Below are 21,207 nucleotides of genomic sequence, written 5' to 3'. Positions count from 1 at the left end.
AAATAGTTCTTCAGTCTCATTTGCATATCAAATAAAACCCTGATTTCTCAGTAATGGAGGAATGGACTGACCATGTGAATGATTTTCTGGACTTGTCTTTGAAAAAACTACTTCCAAATTTAAATAGTTTAGGAAGTGAAATCCTAGCAACAGATTCTGTTTAAATCCATTTCCATACCCTCAGTGATCTATAACTACCTATAGGAACACCACGGAGAGCTCTTTAGATCTAGGCTTGGTGATACTACACATTCCAGCTACAAAAAACTGAAACAAAATGTCTTAGTATTTTAAAAAGGATGAGCAACTTCAATTAATAAATAGAGGCTCTGCAAAATGTTGGTGCAAAGTTAATTTGTTATTGTTTAGTTTCATCACCTTTATCTGTATACATCTTTTTGAATGAATTTGTAGTATTGAAATGTCCATACATTCCTTCATGTCTCGTGATAGTCCAGTACAATACAGCAAACTGGTCATAACTGCTTAGGGCCAAACTGTTACATTGTCAGCAGTACACACACAGAAACAAAGCAATCAAGGGGAGCTAATGGCTTGCTATTGTATTATGCTCCCTGACAAAGGCCTTGTGGCTACTATCCCTACCCTGCTGTAATTTTACACTGACTTGCTTTAATGCTTTAAAGGGAATCTATCACCAAGTTTTTGCCGGCTAATCTGTGATCAGCATAAAGTAGAGACAGAGATCCTGATTCCAGCAATGTGTCACTTACTGGTCTGCTTGCTGTAGTTTTGATAGTCAATGTTTTATCAGCAGGAGATTATCACTAGAGGACTAGTAAACCTGCTACCATGTAGTCCTCTATATTCATGAGCTCTGTATAACCCCGCCCCCACCACTGATTGGCTGCTTTCTGCTTATGCACAGTGTTCAGCTGCCAATCAGTGGTGTGGGCGGTGCTACACAGAGCTCAGCATTCAGAGAACTGCTAGATCTGCAGCAGATAAAGCTGTGATTTTACCAAAACTGCATCAAGCAGCCCAGTAAGGGACACATTGCTGGAATCATGGTCTCTGCCCCTACATCATGCTGCTCTCAGATGGGGTAGGAAAAACCTGGTGACCGCTTCCCCATAACGCATTGGAATATTGAAGAGTTCCAGTGCATTACAGAATAAAATTCAGTCTTTGTTAAAAGTCCATATATTTGTGTATATTTTTCCTCAGGAGATGCAAAGAACAGCACGAATACCTCAAAAGAACAGTTTTCTTTAACTACTAAGTACAAAATAGAAAATGATGAAATTACCCAAGTTTCCATAGGAGAAGATACCGGTATTCCACACACAGCCCATGATGCATCTCTATCACCCTATCTCTATAAACGGGAGCCACATTTACCGAACACTGGCATCTCCGGTAGTGCAGGTCGTGGCAGAACCAAACCCTTGTCTATTCATCAGAGAGTGCTAAATGGTGAGAAGCCATTTTCATGTTCTTACTGTGGAAAATGCTTTTCTTATAAATCGGATCTGATTCGACATGAGAGAATCCACACAGGGGAGAAGCCATTCACATGCTCTGAGTGTGGAAGAAGTTTTACCTATAAATCCGTTCTCATTCAGCATCAGAGGATTCACAATGGGGAGAAACCATTTTCCTGTACAGATTGTGGAAAAAGTTTTGCACAGAGATCTGTACTTTTTAAGCATCAGCGAATTCACACAGGTGAAAAGCCATATGCGTGTCCTGAGTGTGGCAAATGTTTTTTTTCCAACTCAAAGTTTTAATGGTTTTGAAATTAAAGGAATTAATACACAACGAAAGTCAAAATCCAAAAATAAGAAAAGGAATACAAGTAATTGAACAATATGAACACAAAGGAGAGAAAATGGAGTGATTTTATCAAAAAGTAATTCTTTATTAGTACATAATTTTCCAAAAATAGATATATATAATGCCAAAGTCATAACATTTAAAAGATGGGGAACAGAGGGGAATCAGGGGATAACAGCACTAAAACACATGTGACTTCCCCCACATATCCGTACCCTATCTATAAGTTATAGAGTGGGGGCTCCTAAGGTAAGGGACTAACATCAGATCAAGTGAAAAGGGGGAAGGGGGACGGGAGGTATTCATATTAGCGTCATAGTGGAACAGTAGACCATATACATGTCAACAAGTAGAGAAGAACACCTTACCGGAGGATAGGGCACAGGTGCTAATTGTTACTTTTTCATTGTCTCTCCATTTTAGTAATAATGTGCTGCATACCCTTACAGAGTTCATCTGGGACAATGTCCGCCTTTCATCTCTTGTCAGTCTGATGAACATCCACTGCATTGAATGTGACAACAACTATTCACTGCCAATAGGCGGAAGAATGTGAACATGAGTCAACAGTGTGATGCAGCAGCAAAAACGGCAAATACAATTCTGGGATGCATTAACAGAAGCATACAGTCTAGATCACGTGAAGTCATTATCGGTCTTTACTCCTCTTTGGTCAGACCTCATCTGGAATACTGTGTACAGTTTTGGGCACCACATTTTGAAAAAAACATAGACAAACTGGAGCAAGTTCAGAGAAGAGCGACCAGAATGGTGACTGGTCTGCAAACTATGTCCTATGAGGAACGGTTACAGGATTTGGGAATATTTAGCTTGCAAAAAAGAAGACAGAGGAGACTTAATAGCAGTCTACAAATATCTCAAGGGCTGTCACATTGTAGAAGGATCATCTTTATTCTCATTTGCACAAGGAAATACTAGAAGCAATGGGATGAAACTGAATGGGAGGAGACACAGATTAGATATTAGAAAAAACTTTTTGACAGTTAGGGTGATCAATGAGTGGAACAGGCTGCCACGAGAGGTGGTGAGTTCCCCTTCAATGGACGTCTTCAAACAGAGGCTGGACAGACATCTGTCTGAGATGATTTAGTGAATCCTGCTTTGAGCAGGTGGTTGGACCAGATGACCCAGGAGGTCCCATCCATCTCTACCATTCTATGATCTCAAAATGTTCTGATAAAATGGGGAGGCTGGAAAGGATTCCCAATGAAACCATTAGGTAGCAATTATGGTGATTACTGCCTGTGTGTTTGAGCTATCATTTTTTCCATACAATGAACTGTAACTATGTCTGTGAACCAAAGACGGTGGGGTCTACCAACTTCCAATGGTGAGGAATTAGTGTTTTGGCTGAGTGAAGAAGGTGTCTTATAGTGATGAGAGAACATGCTCGGATAATGTTTTACAATGATAGACAGCCACTACACATGCAGGGATTACCTAACAAACAGGCAATCCCTGCACGTGTTCCAGCTGCCTACCGTCGCAAAACATGCAGCCGCAGGAACTCGTACATATTAGCAGAGCATGCCCAAGATACTCAGATAACACTCAAGCTTGATTTTTTGTAAGCGCAATTGGATATAGGAAACGTGTAGTAGGGTTTCTTCTGGACTATTAGGGTGTTTACTACTCCTGTCATCTTCTGAGTGGCTCTGAGGACTCCATCGAAAAAGGCCTCTAAGAACGTGCATGACCACCGGATGTGCGACACGTAAACCTTCATGTGCTCTGCAGCACAAACACAGATTAGAGACTTTGGGGAACCATTTATGTAGGGCGGAAGGCAGAGGCATAGCTAGGGTTTTGGTTCAGTGGGGGATGGGGGTGGGGGGGGACTTCTGAGTGGGCCTCTAACCAGGTAACCCTGATTACAGCTATGGTGGCACACCCAGATAGTGGATGTAGGAGAAACTCAGCAGATGACTGCGCTGTTACGGAAAATCTTTATACAAAGACCAACACTGATAATTCTGCCATATGGTGACCATATAGTGGTAGATACCACCAGTCCTACAGAACATATAGGAGATTACAGTACAGTTATATATAGTAACTTACGGATGACGTTCTTTCTGATGGAATCGTTCACTTTTCCCATCAGGACTCATCTGCTGAGATTTGACTTTTCACATTTCCAGAACGGCCCCATCCATTCCCAATCTGCACAAAATGATAATCATGCTGATACCCCAATGATGTGCCCCTGCTGCCGTATGTGTCCCTATTACTGCACCTGTTGTGTGGTACTGCGTGCCTTCTAGATGGTAAAACAAACCTGTAGAATATACTAATGCCCTGTACAGTGCCCACATTTTGTCCCCTAGAAAGTATTAATGCCCTCTGTGTGGCCCTATGACTGTCACAATTACCTGAGTTCCCCTATAACAAAAAGTGCCCACTTAAAATTGAATAATGTCCCGAGTCTCCAACCTGTATAGCTCCCCTCTACACAGTATGATGCTCTCTTATACACAGTATAATGCCCCCTCACTGTATAGTACCCCCCACACACTGTACTGACGCCTTAGTAGACCCCAAACTGTTTAATGGCTCCAACACAGTATGATGGCCCCCACACTGTACAAAGACCCCACTTTAGCTCTTACACTGTATAATGGCCCCCTCACTATATGACGACCCTCACTGTAATCCCTTCACTGTATGATGACCCCCTAAATAGCCTCCATATAGTATAATGCACCCCTTAGTCCTCCATATACTATATTGCACTCCTCATAGGCCTCTATATAGTATAATCCACTCCCTATAGTCCTTCATATAGTATAATGCACTCCCCATAAGACTCTATATAGTATAATCCACTCCCTATAGTCCTTCATATAGTATAATGCACTCCCCATAAGACTCTATATAGTATAATACACTCCCTATAGGCTTCTATATAATATAATGCACTCCCCATAGGCCTCTATATGGTATAATGCAGTCCCCATATGCCTGTATATAGTGTAATGCACTCCCCATAGGCCTACATATATAGTATAATGCACTACCCATAGGCCTTTATATAGTATAATGCACGCCCCATAGGCCTTTATATAGTATAATGCACGCCCCATAGGCCTTTATATAGTATAATGCACTCCCCATAGGCCTTTATATAGTATAATGCACTCCCCATAGGCCTCTAGACATCCAGGCCTTTTTGAGTTCTCAAGCTCACGAGTGTGCTTTTTTTTGTTGTTTTGCAGCATGTACCTAGCTGTTGATTTGGCCACACCTAACTTTTCTGCTATCTCTCTGATGGATTTATTTTTTGGTCTGTTTCTCTTCCTTTGAGAGCACTATGACTGAATGTTGCGGGTTCACAGCAATAGCTGTGCCACACCTGGAATCGGCTCCAGACTTTTTACTTGTTTAATTGATGATGGATTAACAAGGGAAGAGCACATGTAGCCCATTAAAGAGGTTTTGAGATACCGTATTTTTCGCACTATAAGACGCACTTTTTCCTCCAAAATTTTGGAGCTAAGTGGGGGGTGCATCTTGTAGTCCGAATATATGTATACTATGGCTGTGCGTGGTATGGGGTGAGCGGCAGCGGGGGATGAGCGAGGCACAGGAGGCAGCAGCCGCCTGCTGCTGCCTACCCTGTGCCCGCTACTAAAGAAAATGAATATTCACTGCTCCCCACGCCCATGGGCGTGGAGAGCAGTGAATATTAATTTTCCTTAATACAATGCATACTGTACCCCCAGCGTGGCTCCTGCTGCGCCCAGCGGTCATATATGCCCGCTAATAAAGACCATGAATATTCACTACAACCCACTCCAATGGGTTGTAGTGGATATTCATGCTCTTTAATAGCGGACACACGTGACCGCCGGCTGCTGCAGGAGCACGGGTACAGTGTGCGCACTATTAAGGAGAGTGAATGGTCACTGCTCCCCACGCATACACTCCCGACGTGAGGAGCAGTGACTATTCCGGCAGAGCATCTCACAGTGTGAGACAGCATGGCATTGACGCCATGCTCGGCACACACAGTGAGATCAGTGTCTGCAGCAGAGTGGGTCGCAGCGCTGGAACAGAGAGGAGGTGAGTATAATTGTTAGTTTTTTGTGTGCAGGGGGTGCCAAGTATACCAGGATGGAGGGGTGCCATGCATACAAGGAAGAGGGGTGAGGGGGGGCCCATACATACTAGGATGAGGGGTGCCAAGCATGCCAGGAAAAGGGATGAGGGGTGCCACGCATACCAGGATGAGGGATGAGGGGGGCCATACATGCCAGGAAAAGAGGTGCCATGCATACTTGGATGAGGGGTGCCATGCATACCAGGAAGAGGGATGGGGGGTGCCATACATTCCAGGATGAGAGGTGCCATGCATACTTGGATGAGGGGTGCCATGCATACCAGGAAGAGGGATAGGGGTGCCATACGTTCCAGGATGAGGGATGAAGGGTGCCATACATACCAGGAAGAGGGATGAAGAATGCCATACATTCCAGGATGAGGGATGAAGGGTGCCATACATACATGGAAGAGGGATGAGGTGTGCCATGCATACCAGGATGAGGTGTGCCATGTATACCAGGATGAGGGGTGTCATGCATACCAGGATGCAGGGTGCAATGCATACCAGGATGGAGGATTAGGGTGCCATGCATACCAGGATGGGGATGAGGACCACGTATAATGGGATGAGGAGGCCATATATACCAGGATTATTGTTATTATTAACAAAATTGGGGGACATTACCCCTATAACAGTGTCAGCAGCAGACCCCCTCCCCTGTAACAGTGCATCATGACCACATTTTTTGCTTATAGATTTTTTTCTATTTTCCTCCTCTAAAACCGAGGTGCGTCTTATGGTACGGTGCGTCTTATAGTCCAAAAAATACGGTAATTGTCATATTACTTTTAGTCCCTTTAAAAAGAGGCAGCTACATATTAGAGCTGTAATTCCTAAACCAATGAAGATGTGAATACCCTCAAATTAACCCCTTACTGACATTGTCAGTAATAGTATGTCCCTGTGCCCTGAACCTATTAGACCAGGTACGTACTATTACGCACAATGTGATTACGCCCGCACAGAAGCTGTGTGGGGCGATCAACGCCGGGTGTCAGTACCGAGTGTCAACTGAGAGAATCAACTATGTGTCCGGAGCGGTCCCGCACCGCTCCTGGCTCATTATCGATCAAAGTCGATAACAGCATTCCGAGAGCAAGGGGAGGTAAGCGCGCTCCCTTTTACCTTGAGTCGGGACCCTGCCCTGTGAGCACGGGGTCCCGATCATTGCCATGGTGACCCAGATGTCATGATAACGACATCTGTGTCACCAGGCATCAGGTACTTACTTTGATCATGCGCAGTGCACGATCAAAGTAACTTGTGCCTGTGCAGGTCTGACAGCCTGCATAGCATAGAGATGCTGCTGCATCTCTATGCTATGCAAGCGATCATCCTGCAAAAAATGAAAGTCCCATAGTGGGGCAAAGTGTAAAAGTAAAAAAAAGTGTCAGAGTGGAAAAAAGAAGAAAAAATTGTAAAAATTTAAAAATAGAAAAGAAAAAATAATCCCCAAAAAACAAAAATATACTGTACCCATAAATAAATAATATTATGAAAAAAAAACAACAAAACAATAAGTACAGATATTTGGTATCGCCGCTTCCGGATCGACCTGACCTATAAAACTTTCCCACTAGTTAACCACTTTAGTGAACACTATAAAAGAAAAAGAAAAGAAGCAAAAAGCGCCAAAACACGAAAAACGTACGCTGTAAATGTACTAACCAGAAAAATAAAGCTGCCTTTCCTGAATTGTTGTTTTTTGTTTATTCTGCCTCCCAAAAATCGGAATAGAAAGCAATCAAAAAATGTAATTTGCCATAAAATGGTACCAATAAAAATGACAATCCGTCCTGCAAAAAACAAGCCCTTACATGACTCTGTCGGCCAAAATATGGAAAAATGATTGCAAAAACTAGTTTTTGCAAAAAAAAAGCGTCTTTTAGTGAGTAACAGCTGCCAAACATAAAAACCCGATATGAATCTGGTATCGCTGTAATCGCACCAACTCGAATAATAAAGTAGTCTAATCACTTATACTGCGCGAGGAATGGTGTAAAAAATAAACTCTAGGGTTAGGGTTGTGCTAGGGTTTAGGGTTGTGCTAGGGTTAGGGTTGTGCTAGGGTTAGGGTTGTGTTAGGGTTAGGGTTGTGCTAGGGTTAGGGTAGTGCTATTGTTAGGGTTGCGCTAGGGCTAGGGTTGCGCTAGGGTTAGGGTTGCGCTATTGCTAGGGCTGCGCTAGGGTTAGAGTTGTGCTAGGGTCAGGCTTGCGCTAGGGTTAGGCTTGCGCTAGGGTTAGGCTTGCGCTAGGGTTAGGGTTGTGCTAGGGTTGAGGTTGTATTGGGGTTGGGATTTTTTCAAAAGTAAAGAAAAAAAAATGATGATGATATGGTTACTAGTGTTGAGCACAAGTGGTTGCTACTTGAGTTTGCATCGGGTGCTCGGGTATGCACCAAGTATCGCGGGTGCTCGAGTGACATGCTCGAGTCCCCACCCCATATGTTTCACACTTGTTATATAGCCAAAAATACTTTGTCGGGATTGCCTGCCATGCACGAGCAATCACCACATGGTTTTTTTGGGTGTCTAACAACCGTGAATCATGCGGGGCGGGGAGTCGAGCATGTCACTCGAGCACCCGCAATACATGCTGCATACCCGAGTACCCGATGCAAACTCAAGTAGCAAGCACTTGCGCTCAAGACTATTGACAGCTTATTCAATATGATGACCTAATGTTATCAAATTCTGTGTTGTACCACTGGGTTCAAAATGTTCACTATACCCCTTGATAAAATCCTTGAGGGGTCTAGTTTCCAAAATGGGGTCACTTGTGGGGAGTTTCCACTGTTTAAGTGCATCGGGGGCTCTCCAAACGCGACATGGCATTCGCTCTCGATTCCAGCCAATTTTGCGTTCAAAAAGTCACACAGTGCTCCTTCCTTTCATTTTCTCCTCTTACCCTTGTGAAAATAAAAAATTTGGGGCTAAAACGGCTCTACGTTATTAATTTCTATGAAGCACCTGGAGGTTCAGGGTGCTCACCACACATCTAGAGCAGTTCCTTGAGGGGTCTAGTTTCCAAAATCGGGGTCAGTTATTGGCAGTTTCCACTGTTTAGGCACATCGTGGGGCTCCCCAAACGCGACATGGCATCTGCTAATTATTCATGCAAAAAGTCGAATTCATTCAAAAAGTCAAATAGCTTACAAATATACATTCAAAAAGTCAAATGGTCGATGAGTCCGGTAGCTCTTGGCATCTCTCCAGCGGTTCACGCTGTGATGCAGACGCCGCCTGGCTCCTTGGTTACGATGACGCACCTTGCGTCATTTCCGGGCAGTCGCGGTGGCTTCCTGGGAAGCTTGGGTTGCTACCATGGATACGATAGCACAATACTCATCACTTCTGGGGTAGGCAGGCCCTGGTGAACACAAGACCAGAACATGTGACCAGAAATAGAGTGTATTTAACACCCGTAGCAATCATTTGTATTATACCCCTTGAGAAAGGCTAGCGCCGAAACGCACGTCGGGGGTCGCGTCCATGTGCAGGACTGTACGGTGGCCACTTCTCTTATCAGGTAATAAGAGCAATGAAGACTTGGAAATCAATATACTAATATGAGTTAATGAATTAATACTGGTCTTGAGGTGTGCACATCCGTTTGTTTTTATCCATATATGGATCTCATTTAATATATGATATAGAAGTATGTGGTCTTTGCATGGTTTGTATGCGACTCGTTGTTGTTTTTATATATACGCTAGATGGTGGCCCGATTCTAACGCATCGGGTATTCTAGAATATGTATGCGGCCGACCGGGCGCAATCAGCAGAGCGGTGTTAAAATTTGGCGCCTATATCGCAGATTGGTCATGGCTGGCGGTCGCGACTAATCAGCAGAGCGGGGTTTAAATTTGGCGCCAATAATGCTGATTGGTCGCGGCCAGCGAACGCGACCAATCAGCAGAGTGGGGTTTAAATTTGGCGCCAATAATGCTGATTGGTTGCGGCCGGCGGTTGCGACCAGTCAGCAGAGCGGTGTTTAAATTTGGCGCCAATATCGCTGATTGGTCGCGGCCGGCCACCGCGACAAATCAGTAAAGCGGTGTTTGAATTTGGCGCCAATAATGCTGATTAGTCGCGGCCGGCAACCGTGACCAATCAGCGAAGTGGTGTTTAAATTTGACGCCAATATCGCTGATTGGTCACGGCCGGTGGTTGCGACTAATCAGCAGAGCGGGGTTTAAATTTGGCACCACTACTGCTGATTGGTCGCGGCCGGTGACCGCGACTAATCAGCAGAGCGGTGTTTAAATTTAGCGCCAATACTGCTGATTGGTCGCGGCCAGCGACCGCAACCAATCAGCAGAGCGTTGTTTAAATTTGGCACCAAAATTGCTGATTGGTCGTGGCCGGCCACCGCGACCAATCAGCAGAGCGGTGTTTAAATTTGGCACCAAAATCGCTGATTGGTCGCGGCCGGCCACCGCGACCAATCAGCAGAACGGGGTTTAAATTTGCCTCCCATATCGCTGATTGGTCGCGGCCGGCAGCCGCAACCAATCAGCGTCGTATTGGTGAGGACCGGGGAGCGGCGCTTCCTGTGCGGGTACTTCCGCTGCTCGCAGCTGGAAGATGAGCGGCTGCTCGCAGCAGAAGCATCCTGTCCAGCGGCGCCGCTCCTCGGTCTTCCGTTCACACTTGCCGTCGGGAGATCAGAGCGTTGTTTAAATTTGGCGACAATCTCGCTGATTGGTCGCGGTCGGCTGGCGGCCGCAACCAATCAGCAGAGCGTTGTTTAAATTTGGTGCCAATCTCGCTGATTGGTCGCGGCTGGCGTCCGCGACCAATCAGCCCAGCAGTGTTTAAATGTGTCGGCAAGATCGCTGATTGGTCGCGGACGCTGCCCGCGACCAATCAGCACAGCAGTGTTTAAATGTGGCGCCAAAATCGCCGATTGGTCCCGGTCAGCGAATCGTATTGGTGAGGACCGGGGAGCGGAATCGTATTGGTGAGGACCGGGAGCGCCGCTGCCTGTGCGGCTACTTCCGCTGCGAGAAGCCGGGAGATGAGCGACTGCTCGCAGCAAAAGTATCCCGACCCGCAGCGCCGCTCCCCGGTCCTCCCTTGACACCCTAGCCGCATGGATGTCAGCGCCGCTGCCTGTGCGGCTACTTCCGCTACGAGAAGCCGGGAGATGAGTGGCTGCTCGCAGCAGAAGTATCCCGACCCGCAGCGCCGCTCCCCGGTCCTCCCTTGACACCCTAGCCGCATGGATGTCAGCGCCGCTGCCTGTGCGGCTACTTCCGCTACGAGAAGCCGGGAGATGAGTGGCTGCTCGCAGCAGAAGTATCCCGACCCGCAGCGCCGCTCCCCGGTCCTCCCTTGACACCCAAGCCGCATGGAGGTCAGCGGCGCCGGCGGTCGAGGTCCTTCTGCTGCTACCGGCCGGGAGATGAGCGCCTCGCTCCGGTCATCTCCCGGCTGCATCTCCGTCCGGCAGATGAGCCGCTAACAGCCGCCATCTTTTTTCTGAAATCCCGCATCGCTGATTGGCCGCTGCCGGACCAATGAGCGACGCGGGATTTCCTGGACAGACAGACAGACAGACGGGATAAGACGATTATATATATAGATGTCTGTTTTATGTCCACCTCTTTTTAAATAACTTTGTTCAATAAAGATTTCTATTTTTACATTATAAGCGACCTATAGATTGTCTTTTTTGCCTCTGAGCACCCCTTTACAAATTAAACTAGGGAGATGGGGTTTCAATCTGTTTGCTAGTAGTTTGGTGTATAGTTTCAAGTCAATGTTTAGAAGAAAGATTGGATGATAACTACTTCAGGAGTTGGAGTCTTTTCCCGGTTTAGAGATAACCGAAACATGTACAGCTGTTGAATGGCAGGGGAAGGCCGTGGAGTCTGAGATGAAGATAAAGACCTTTCACATCAAAGCGGTCAATTGTTTGGAAAATGATTTATAAAATTTTGATGCAAGACCGCCTGGGCTTTTATTTCCTGGTAAATTTCCGATTAAGGCCAAAAGTTCATGGGAGGTAAAAGGATCTTCCAGAGCTCTAATTATTTCAGCATTTAACTTTCCAAAAGGAGGGAGCATATTAGCGGAGGTTTCTGTGTCTAAGTTTGTGGAAGGTAGATTATATAGTTTGGAGTAGTAGGATTGGAAAGCATCTGCAATTTTAGGGGTAGTTTGTACAAATTTGTCATGAAAGTTGTTGATGCAAGCTCTTTGGAACTAAGGGCTTTGGTTGACATCCTCCCCGGTTTGTTTCCGAATTAATAGAACTTGCTTTGGCAGAGTTGAAGTAGATGTTTGTGGGAACTATATAACAACTAGATGGTGACCCGATTCTAACGCATCGGGTATTCTAGAATATGTATGCGGCCGACCGGGCGCGACTAATCAGCCAAGCAGTATTTAAATGGGTTGTGCACTACTTTAAATTAACCCCCCAATGTACCCCCCCTGGGGCCCCTAATGAATTTTGTAATTACGTCATGTTGTCAAAACTGCTTGTGACAACATCGCTGACCACTCACAGCCAGCACGTAATTCCCCCGGCTGCTGCCGGCTCTTGCTTCCGCTTACATCACGACTATTTGCGGCTGCAGCCAGGGGTCTCAGTAAACGTGGCTGAACTATGTCGCACTGTGACTGACAGAACGTATTCATTAAACGTGACAGAAGTACATCACACACTGCCGCGACCAATCAGCGAACCGTGTTAGTGAGGACCGGGGAGCGGCACTGCCTGTGCAGGTGCTTCTGCTGCGAGCAGCCGGTCATCTCCCGGCTGCATCGTCGCTGTCCACCATGCGGCTACCATGCAATTGTGAAGAGAGAACCGGGGAGCGGCGCCGCCTAGGCCGCCGGTCGGGGTACTTCTGCTGCGAGCAGCCGGGAGATGACCGGCTAGTGCCGGTCATGTCCCAGCTGCATCGCCGCTGACCCCCGTGCAGCAGATGAGTCGCTAACGGCCTCCATCTTGTTCTGAAATCCCGCGTCGCTGATTGGCTGCGGCCGGACCAATCAGCGACGCGGGATTTCCTGGACGGACAGACAGATGGGATAAGCCGATTATATAGTAGATTATCTGACCTCAAATCTAGCTTTGAAACCGTTCCTAAAAGTCGCAGTGGAGAGTGCTTGTTTATAAATCCGTTCTAAGCTAGTAACTTTTTGGAGAGCTGATTTAATGGCCTGAGCCCTATCTATTTTGATTCTTGTTTGATGAACATCCCTTTAAGGACACATTTGAATGCTTCCCATTTAATTGTAGGAGCTGTATCATCACAAGAGTGATCAGCGATAAAATTAGTTATGGAAGTTTGTATGTCAGTAGTTTGTAATACTGTTTTCTTAATTTGCTTGGCAACCGCATAAAAAAAGATGGGTTTGAACTTTGGAGTTATCTAACACAGGATCAAGAGTGGCATTTAAGTCTCCACAAAGAAATACAGTCCCTCGGATTAATCGGAGGGCAGTGTCAACCAATTGGGCAATGAAGTTAGGTTGATCTTGATTGGGGGCATACACATTAATAATTGTGAATCTTTTGTCACTTATGGATGATGAAAGAATAATGTACCTGGCCACAGTACAATCAATTATTTGATGTGTCTGGGATTTATAAATAGCAAAAGCTAGCCCTTTGTCACGCTGATGGATCCGGGACCCACTGCGCCATGGGCTGAGCTTACCCTGGAGGGGCGTGGCTAAGCAGCTACCTGGTATTCACTAGAGCTCCTGATGGTGGAGTTAGTCTTGAGCTGCAGTAAGCCGCCAGCTACCACTCCTAAGGCCGTTCCCAGTACTGCAGCAGCTGACCCCAAGGGACAGATTAGCAGAAGCTGACTCTGAGTCCAAGGCAGGATCGGATACAGATAGTACTGGCGTAGGTGCTGGTTCAGATGGGACTTTGGAACCTGCACTGGCAGTGTTAAATTCAGGCACAGGTACTGCAGGAGCGGCATCAGGATTCTGGAACAGTGGGTACGGTTTTGGGTTCAGGTACCGCCGGAGTGGTGTCAGGATTGTCACACACAAGACGGATACTGGAAACATAACTGGTACTGGTACAGGTTTAAGTGGACTGGTACTGGTCAGCTTGCAGGCTGACTAACTACAATTGTTGCTCAGGCTCCTCCTAGCAGGTGGTGGTGCTTTAAGTATTATGTGCCTCCAAGCTGTTTGCTGGGGACACCTTTAGGAGTGTGCTCGCTGTCTCTTTAAGAGACAGGAAGCACGCGCCATAAGCGCCAGGTATCCCTCATGGCGCGTGCAGACCCTTGGGTACAGGAGGTGAAGCAGGAGACGCAGCAGGGCGGCCTGGACGGTGAGTGAGTCGGTGTCCCTGCCGGTTGGGAGGAGCAGAGGCTTGCAGGGATGTTGGTGTTACACCCTTTGGAGCACGAGTCTGGATTTGAAAATGACAATTTGTGTAATGTTTATCTCTAATTATTGGTGAGAGGTTGGTTTTCAAGTGTGTCTATTGAAAGCAAATAAAATGTACCTTACACTAATGAAAATGGTAGACAATCTGTGCACGGTTTCTTATGGCGTGCTGAGTCCTTTTGCGTTGAAGGAAGCATGATTTAGGTCCGCCATTTGTGTTTGATTAGGAATTCTTCGGAACGGGTTATAGTGAGATGTAACTCATTTACGTGGTCCCCATGGTCAAGGAAAAATAGAAAAGAAAGGTTAGAGAGAAGTTAAACCTGAGAGTGAGAATAACAAACAAAAGCAGAGGGATAGCCTATGCAGAGGAGACTAGTAGAGTACGCGCATAACTAGTGAGCATGTGTGTCCTCAAGGGGCAATACAGAGGCTGCTGTCCTATTTGGGGGAAGGAAAGGGTAGACATGATAGAACTTAGCTCCTGAGGGAATAAAACATAAAATAACACTCTGCATCTTAATAATAAACTAATATTTCTCTCGAATAGTGTGTATAGTGAGACAGAACCCAGAATCAACAAAGGACTAGGAAAAATTGAGAACTAAACTATATGCAAATAATCTGTTATCCTGAGTAAGAAGAAAGGGAGCTGTCAACATCAGCACTCACCAGAGTTTAGGAAATTCCTAAGGTTAGAATAGCCTGGTGTCAGGTAGCATCTCATGGACCCTGGGATCTAGGGTGGAAACGTCTTTTGCCTCCTTCTCTCAGAGGGAGACCTATATGATGAGTAGATATAGAGGGAGTAGGGGTATTTTTTAGTTGGCTCCTAGGACCTGGCAGATTTAGTGTCAGATTGGGCTAGTGAGGCAGAGAGACGTTTGGTAGGTCCAGGCTGGTTAGGAATGCTGTTTTGTCCTATGGAAAGCATAGTACAAAGGACTGTGTTCCTTTGTGAATGGTTAGAGATAAAAGGAAACCCCAGCGTAGGAGTTTTTGACTCACAGGATGTCCAATAAGGGCTTGCATACCGAGCGTTGCACCAGAGTATGGCAAGAAACCTGGCATAATTTGGATTGGTTTGTTGTTGTATGTGAGACTTTGCTTTTCCTGAGCTGCCTGAAGGATAGATTCCTTAATTGCAAAGAAGTGAATGCAGCAGATTACATCTCTGGGAAGGGGGTCATCTGGGTCAGGATGGAGAAGAGCCTTATGCGCCCTGTCAATTTTTATTGGATCTTTTTGGCGACGACCAAAAAAGATTTTGAAAATAGAAGGACAAAAGGAATGTTATTAGTGTTGATTGATTCTGGCAATCCTCAGATGTGGAGATTGTTCATTCTGTTTCTATTTTCTGCTTTGCTAGATGGACTACAGCGGTATGGAACAACCTTGTACATTTTCTTTCAACGTCTGTATGGAAGAGGCACTAGTCCCTTGCATTTAAGATAGCACATCTGCCCTGGTGGTGAGTGAGGAAAAGTCCAACTGAAACTGGGCAAATTCTTGTTTGTACTCAGCCACCATCATTTGGTTGGCTAGGGCTAAGATATCATTCTTCATAGGTATGGCTTGTAGGAGTTCCCTTAAGTCGACCAGAGACGCCAGTCTGCTGTCGTCGATATAAGAGGATGTGAGAGGTAGGGGTCCTCCCAAACGGTGCTGACCCTGCAGGGCATTATAATTTATTTTGGGCTTGTGCAACAGAATCATCACCTAACCAGCGGCTGTAACAAAAGCAGGTTGAGAGGGATCTGAGATGATTGTATTGCCTTCATAGTATAGAGTTTCTGGAACCAATGCAGGGCCTGTAGATAGATATAGGGGGAACTCAGCCCAGGAAGAATCCATGGACCACCTCAATGGAGATGTAGGTTAAATCCCTGAATGCGGTAGTGTCCAGGTCTATTTCCACCTACACACCCCCTTTACTGGGGAAAGGGGACTCACTCCACCATTGTGGATATCATTAGGGGACTGTGGGGTGGGGAGCCCAGGCTGCAGGGTCCTTTTTTTCTCAGTGACAGAACCTTTCATGAGAACATAGACTCCTGGTGGCTGTGAGGCTACATTATAGATGTTGCCTAATGACGGCTGATACAGGGGAGTGGCCTCCAGTCCCCCCAAACATAAGGGAAGCTCCCAATTTTGTTGACCTGTTAGCTCAACATGTTGGCCAGTTCTTTCGGAGGGTAACATAGTAGCATAGTAACATAGTTTTTAAGGTTGAAGGAAGACTAAGTCCATCTAGTTCAACCCATAGCCTAACATGTTGATCCAGAGGAAGGCAAAAAAAAAACATGAGGCAAACACTAAGCTCCACTAAGCTTCCTTCCCGACTCCATACGACAATCAGACTAGTTCCCTGGATCAACGCCCTATCAAGGAATCTAGCATATATAACCTGTAACATTATACTTTTCAAGAAAGGCATCCATGCCCTTCTTAAATTTTAACAGTGAATCACTCATTACAACATCATGCGGCAGAGAGTTCCATAGTCTCACTGCTCTTACAGTAAAGAATCCCCGTCTGTGATAATGATTAAACCTTCTTTCCTCCAGACGTAGAAGATGCCCCCTTGTCCCCGTCTCTGGCCTCAGAGTAAAAAGATCAGTAGAAAGATCTTTGTACTGTCCCCTCATATACTTGTACATAGTAATAAGATCACCCCTAAGCCTTCTTTTTTCCACAGTAAATAACCCCAAGTGTAATAACCTGTCTTGGTATTGCAGATCCCCAGTCCTCTAATAACCTTGGTCGCTCTTCTCTGCACCCGCTCTAGTTCCGCTATGTCTTTCTTATACACCGGAGACCAGAACTGTACACAGTATTCTAAGTGTGGTCGCACTAGTGACTTGTATAGAGGTAAAATTATGTTCTCCTCATGAGCATCTATGCCTCTTTTAATGCATCCCATTATTTTATTTGCCTTTGCAGCAGCTGCCTGACACTGACCACCAAACGTAAGCTAGTCATCCACCAATACACCCAGGTCTTTTTCACTTACAGTTTTGCCCAGTGTTTTACAATTAAGCATATAATTATACATTTTATTTCCTCTGCCCAAGTGCATTACCTTACATTTATCCCCATTAAAGCTCATTTGCCATATAAAATTGTGCTACTCTGTATTGAATACCCTGCAGAGTTTAGTGTCATCTGCAAATATTGAAATATTACTCTGTATGCCCCCTACAAGGTCATTAATAAATATGTTAAAAAGAAGGGGGCCCAATACTGACCCCTGTGGTACCCCACTGTTAACTGAGACCCAGTCTGAGTGTTTTCCATTAATAACGACCCTTTGTTTCCTATCACTGAGCCAATTCTTAACCTACAGTACATACAGTACAGACCAAAAGTTTTGACACACCTTCTCATTTCTGTATTTTCATGACTATGAAAATTGTACATTCACACTGAAGGCATCAAAACTATGAATTAACACATGTGGAATTATATACTTAACAAAAAGTGTGAAACAACTGAAAATATGTCTTATATTCTAGGTTCTTCAAAGTAGCCACCTTTTGCTTTGATGACTGCTTTGCACACTCTTGGCATTCTCTTGATGAGCTTCAAGAGGTAGTCACCGGAAATGTTTTTCACTTCACAGGTGTGCCCTGTCAGGTTTAATAAGTGGGATTTCTTGCCTTATAAATGGGGTTGGGACCATCAGTTGTGTTGTGCAGAAGTCAGGTGATACACAGCTGATAGTCCTACTGAATAGACTGTTAGAATTTGTATTATGGCAAGAAAAAGCAGTAGCTAGTAAATAAAAACGAGTGGCCATCATTACTTTAAGAAATGAAGGTCAGTCAGTGCGAAAAATTGGGAAAACTTTGAAAGTGTCCCCAAGTGCAGTTGCAAAAACCATCAAGCGCTACAAAGAAACTGGCTCACATGAGGACCGCCCCAGGAAAGGAAGACCAAGAGTCACCTCTGCTTCTGAGGATAAGTTTATCCGAGTCACTGGCCTCAGAAATCGCAGGTTAACAGCAGCTCAGATTAGAGACCAGGTCAATGCCACACAGAGTTCTAGTAGCAGACACATCTCTACAACAACTGTTAAGAGGAGACTTTGTGCAGCAGGCCTTCATGGTAAAATAGCTGCTAGGAAACCACTGCTAAGGACAGGCAACAAGCAGAAAAAACTTGTTTGGGCTAAAGAATACAAGGAATGGACATTAGACCAGTGGAAATCTGTGCTTTGGTCTGATGAGTCCAAATTTGAGATCTTTGGTTCCAACCACCGTGTCTTTGTGCGACGCAGAAAAGGTGAACAGATGGACTCTACATGCCTGGTTCCCACCGTGAAGCATGGAGGAGGAGCTGTGATGGTGTGGGGGTGCTTTGCTTGTGACACTGTTGGAGATTTATTCAAAATTGAAGGCATATTGAACCAACATGGCTACCACAGCATCTTGCAGCAGCATGCTATTCCATCCGGTTTGCGTTTAGTTGGACCATCATTTATTTTTCAACAGGACAATGACCCCAAACACACCTCCAGGCTGTGTAAGGGCTATTTGACCAAGAGGGAGAGTGATGGGGTGCTACGCCAGATGACCTGGCCTCCACAGTCACCAGACCTGAACCCAATCGAGATGGTTTGGGGTGAGCTGGACCGCAGAGTGAAGGCAAAAGGGCCAACAAGTGCTAAGCATCTCTGGGAACTCCTTCAAGATTGTTGTAAGACCATTTCCGGTGACTACCTCTTGAAGCTCATCAAGAGAATGCCAAGACTGTGCAAAGCAGTCATCAAAGCAAAAGGTGGCTACTTTGAAGAACCTAGAATATAAGACATATTTTCACTTGTTTCACACTTTTTTGTTAAGTGTATAATTCCACATGTGTCTTTAAATGAGAAGGTGTGTCCAAACTTTTGGTCTGTACTGTACATATATTTTCCCCTATCCCCATTGTTCTCATTTTATGTATAAACTTTGGTGTGGAGCCGTATCAAAAGCTTTTGAAAAGTCCATATACACAACATCCACTGCATTTCCTTGGTCCAGTCCGGATCTTGCCTCCTCATAAAAGCTGATCAGATTAGTTTGACAGGAACGGTCCCTCGTAAACCCATGTTGATATTGGGTCATGAGGTCATTCTTCTTCAGATACTCTATCATAGCATCTCTTAGGAAACCCTCCATGATTTTACCCACAGTAGAGGTTAAGCTTACTGGCCTATAATTTCCAAGTTCAGTTTTTGTCCCCTTTTTGAATATTGGCACCACATTTGCTATACGCCAGTCCTGTGGTACAGACCCTGTTATTATGGAATCTTTAAAGATTAAAAATAATGGTCTATCTATGACGGTACTTAATTCCTGCAGTACTCGCGGGTGTATCCCATCCGGGCCCGGGGATTTGTCAACTTTAGTGATTTTTAGACGCCGCCGTACTTCCTGCTGGGTTAAGCAAGTGACATTTACTGGAGAATTTTTGTTATCACTAATCATGTTTTCTGTCATGCGATTTTCTTGTGTAAATACGGTTGAAAAAAAATCATTTAGCATATTGGCTTTTTCCTCATCCTCATCCACCATTTCACCCAGACTATTTTTAAGGGGGCCAACACTATCATTTTTTAGTTTTTTACTATTTATGTAGTTAAAGAATATTTTGGGGTTATTTTTACTTTCTCTGGCAATGATTCTCTCTGCCTCAATCTTTGCTGTCTTGATTTGGTTTTTACATAATTTATTTAATTTTCTATATTTATTTAATGCCTCATCACTACCTACTTGCTTTAGTTCTCTAAATGCTTTCTTTTTGTCACATATTTTGGAGGGTGATGCGGCATTAAAGCTGCAGGAGGAGGGATATGCTGGCACGTTTCAGTTCTCTGACAGCAGCTTCTGCACGCTTGCTGTCACTATGCAGCGGACATATTAAAATGGTGCCACTTCTCCCGATGTCTCCACTTCTTAGACTTTCCCAGGATCCCATCCATGGGCTAGACCGTGTCTTGTCTCTGCCACATCGCCTCCTTAGTCTCCTTTGCTGGCTGCACTCCATGGGAGCACTGCCTCCCACTGATTCCATTGGCGCTTTCAGACGAGATGCCTGGGCCGGTCATTGTGAGCGAGTAATATATGCTTCAATATTCCCTTGGGGGATGTAGAACGAGAAGAGGACCGGATTCTTGTTTTTATTTTTACTGTAGATTTGCCTATATTGGTTTAAGGATGTCAAATAGTGTTGTGGATGGTGCTGAGGAGCTCCAGGGAACATGTCCTAAAATGGCCATGTCTAACCACGCCTCTTCATGTGGCAAAAGTTTTAAGCAAACATCGTCTCTTGGCGAACATCTTCTGATGCTCTCCAGTGACAAACCATGCACTGTTCCGATTGCGGAAAATCCTTTATCCAGAAATCACATCTTGCCCAGCATCAAAAGATCCATACAGGGGAGAAGCCGTACCCCTGTACAGAGTGTGGAAGATCTTACACATACAAGTCCGTTCTTATTCAGCATCAGAGGATCCACAATGGAGAGAGGCCTTTTCCTTGCCCTGACTGCGGAAAACGTTTTACACAAAAATCAATTCTTGACAAACATCGTAAAGTTCACTCCGCTTCAGTAAGCATGTAAGCAAAATAGTATTTTATGCAACTAAAGCATTATTTGTGAAGAAACCTTGCATCAGAAATTGCATGAATGCCTCTGGAACTTGCTGTTTTACATTTTACACCTGTCTTCAAAGCTGTATTTTGAAGCTATGTTACTGTGAAGCCATGAGCTATAGCCATCTCCCCTAGTGCAGACAACCACAGACCAACCACAGACAAGGTCTTCATAATCCAATCAATATATACAATTGTGCTCAAAAGTTTACATACCCGGCAGAAGTTTTCCTTTCTTGGCCTTGTTTCAGAGAATATGAATGATAACAAAAAACTTGT

At 45.1% G+C, this 21,207-nt stretch overlaps 2 protein-coding genes across 6 annotated transcripts in view; both read left to right on the top strand.

Annotated features, from left to right (window-relative positions):
* The window catches only part of LOC141273829 (uncharacterized), a 208,341-nt gene that overhangs the window by 121,677 nt on the left and 65,457 nt on the right, over positions 1-21,207 (top strand). For 4 of the 5 annotated variants that reach the window (XM_073686228.1, XM_073686226.1, XM_073686227.1 and 1 more), the window contains one exon: positions 1,189-1,437. The exons of the other annotated variant lie outside the window; for it this stretch is intronic. In XM_073686228.1, coding sequence (XP_073542329.1) covers positions 1,189-1,437 — 249 coding nt within the window. The remainder of the gene's footprint in view (positions 1-1,188; positions 1,438-21,207) is intronic. 5 annotated transcript variants of the gene reach the window in all.
* LOC141270810 (uncharacterized) lies at positions 1,443-21,052 on the top strand (the record flags this gene model as incomplete). The annotated part of the gene is made up of 3 exons (XM_073680916.1): positions 1,443-1,719; positions 9,136-9,278; positions 20,675-21,052. Coding segments are annotated over 3 exons (642 nt in total), but the record flags the coding sequence as incomplete, so codon positions are not given.

This window comes from Phyllobates terribilis, unplaced genomic scaffold (assembly GCF_046119375.1).
Source record: "Phyllobates terribilis strain yellow unplaced genomic scaffold, ASM4611937v1 Scaffold_5__5_contigs__length_657084704, whole genome shotgun sequence".
Taxonomy (NCBI): domain Eukaryota; kingdom Metazoa; phylum Chordata; class Amphibia; order Anura; family Dendrobatidae; genus Phyllobates; species Phyllobates terribilis.
The sequence above is the reverse complement of the archived record's forward strand: the minus strand, read 5'-3'. Positions and strand labels throughout refer to the sequence as shown.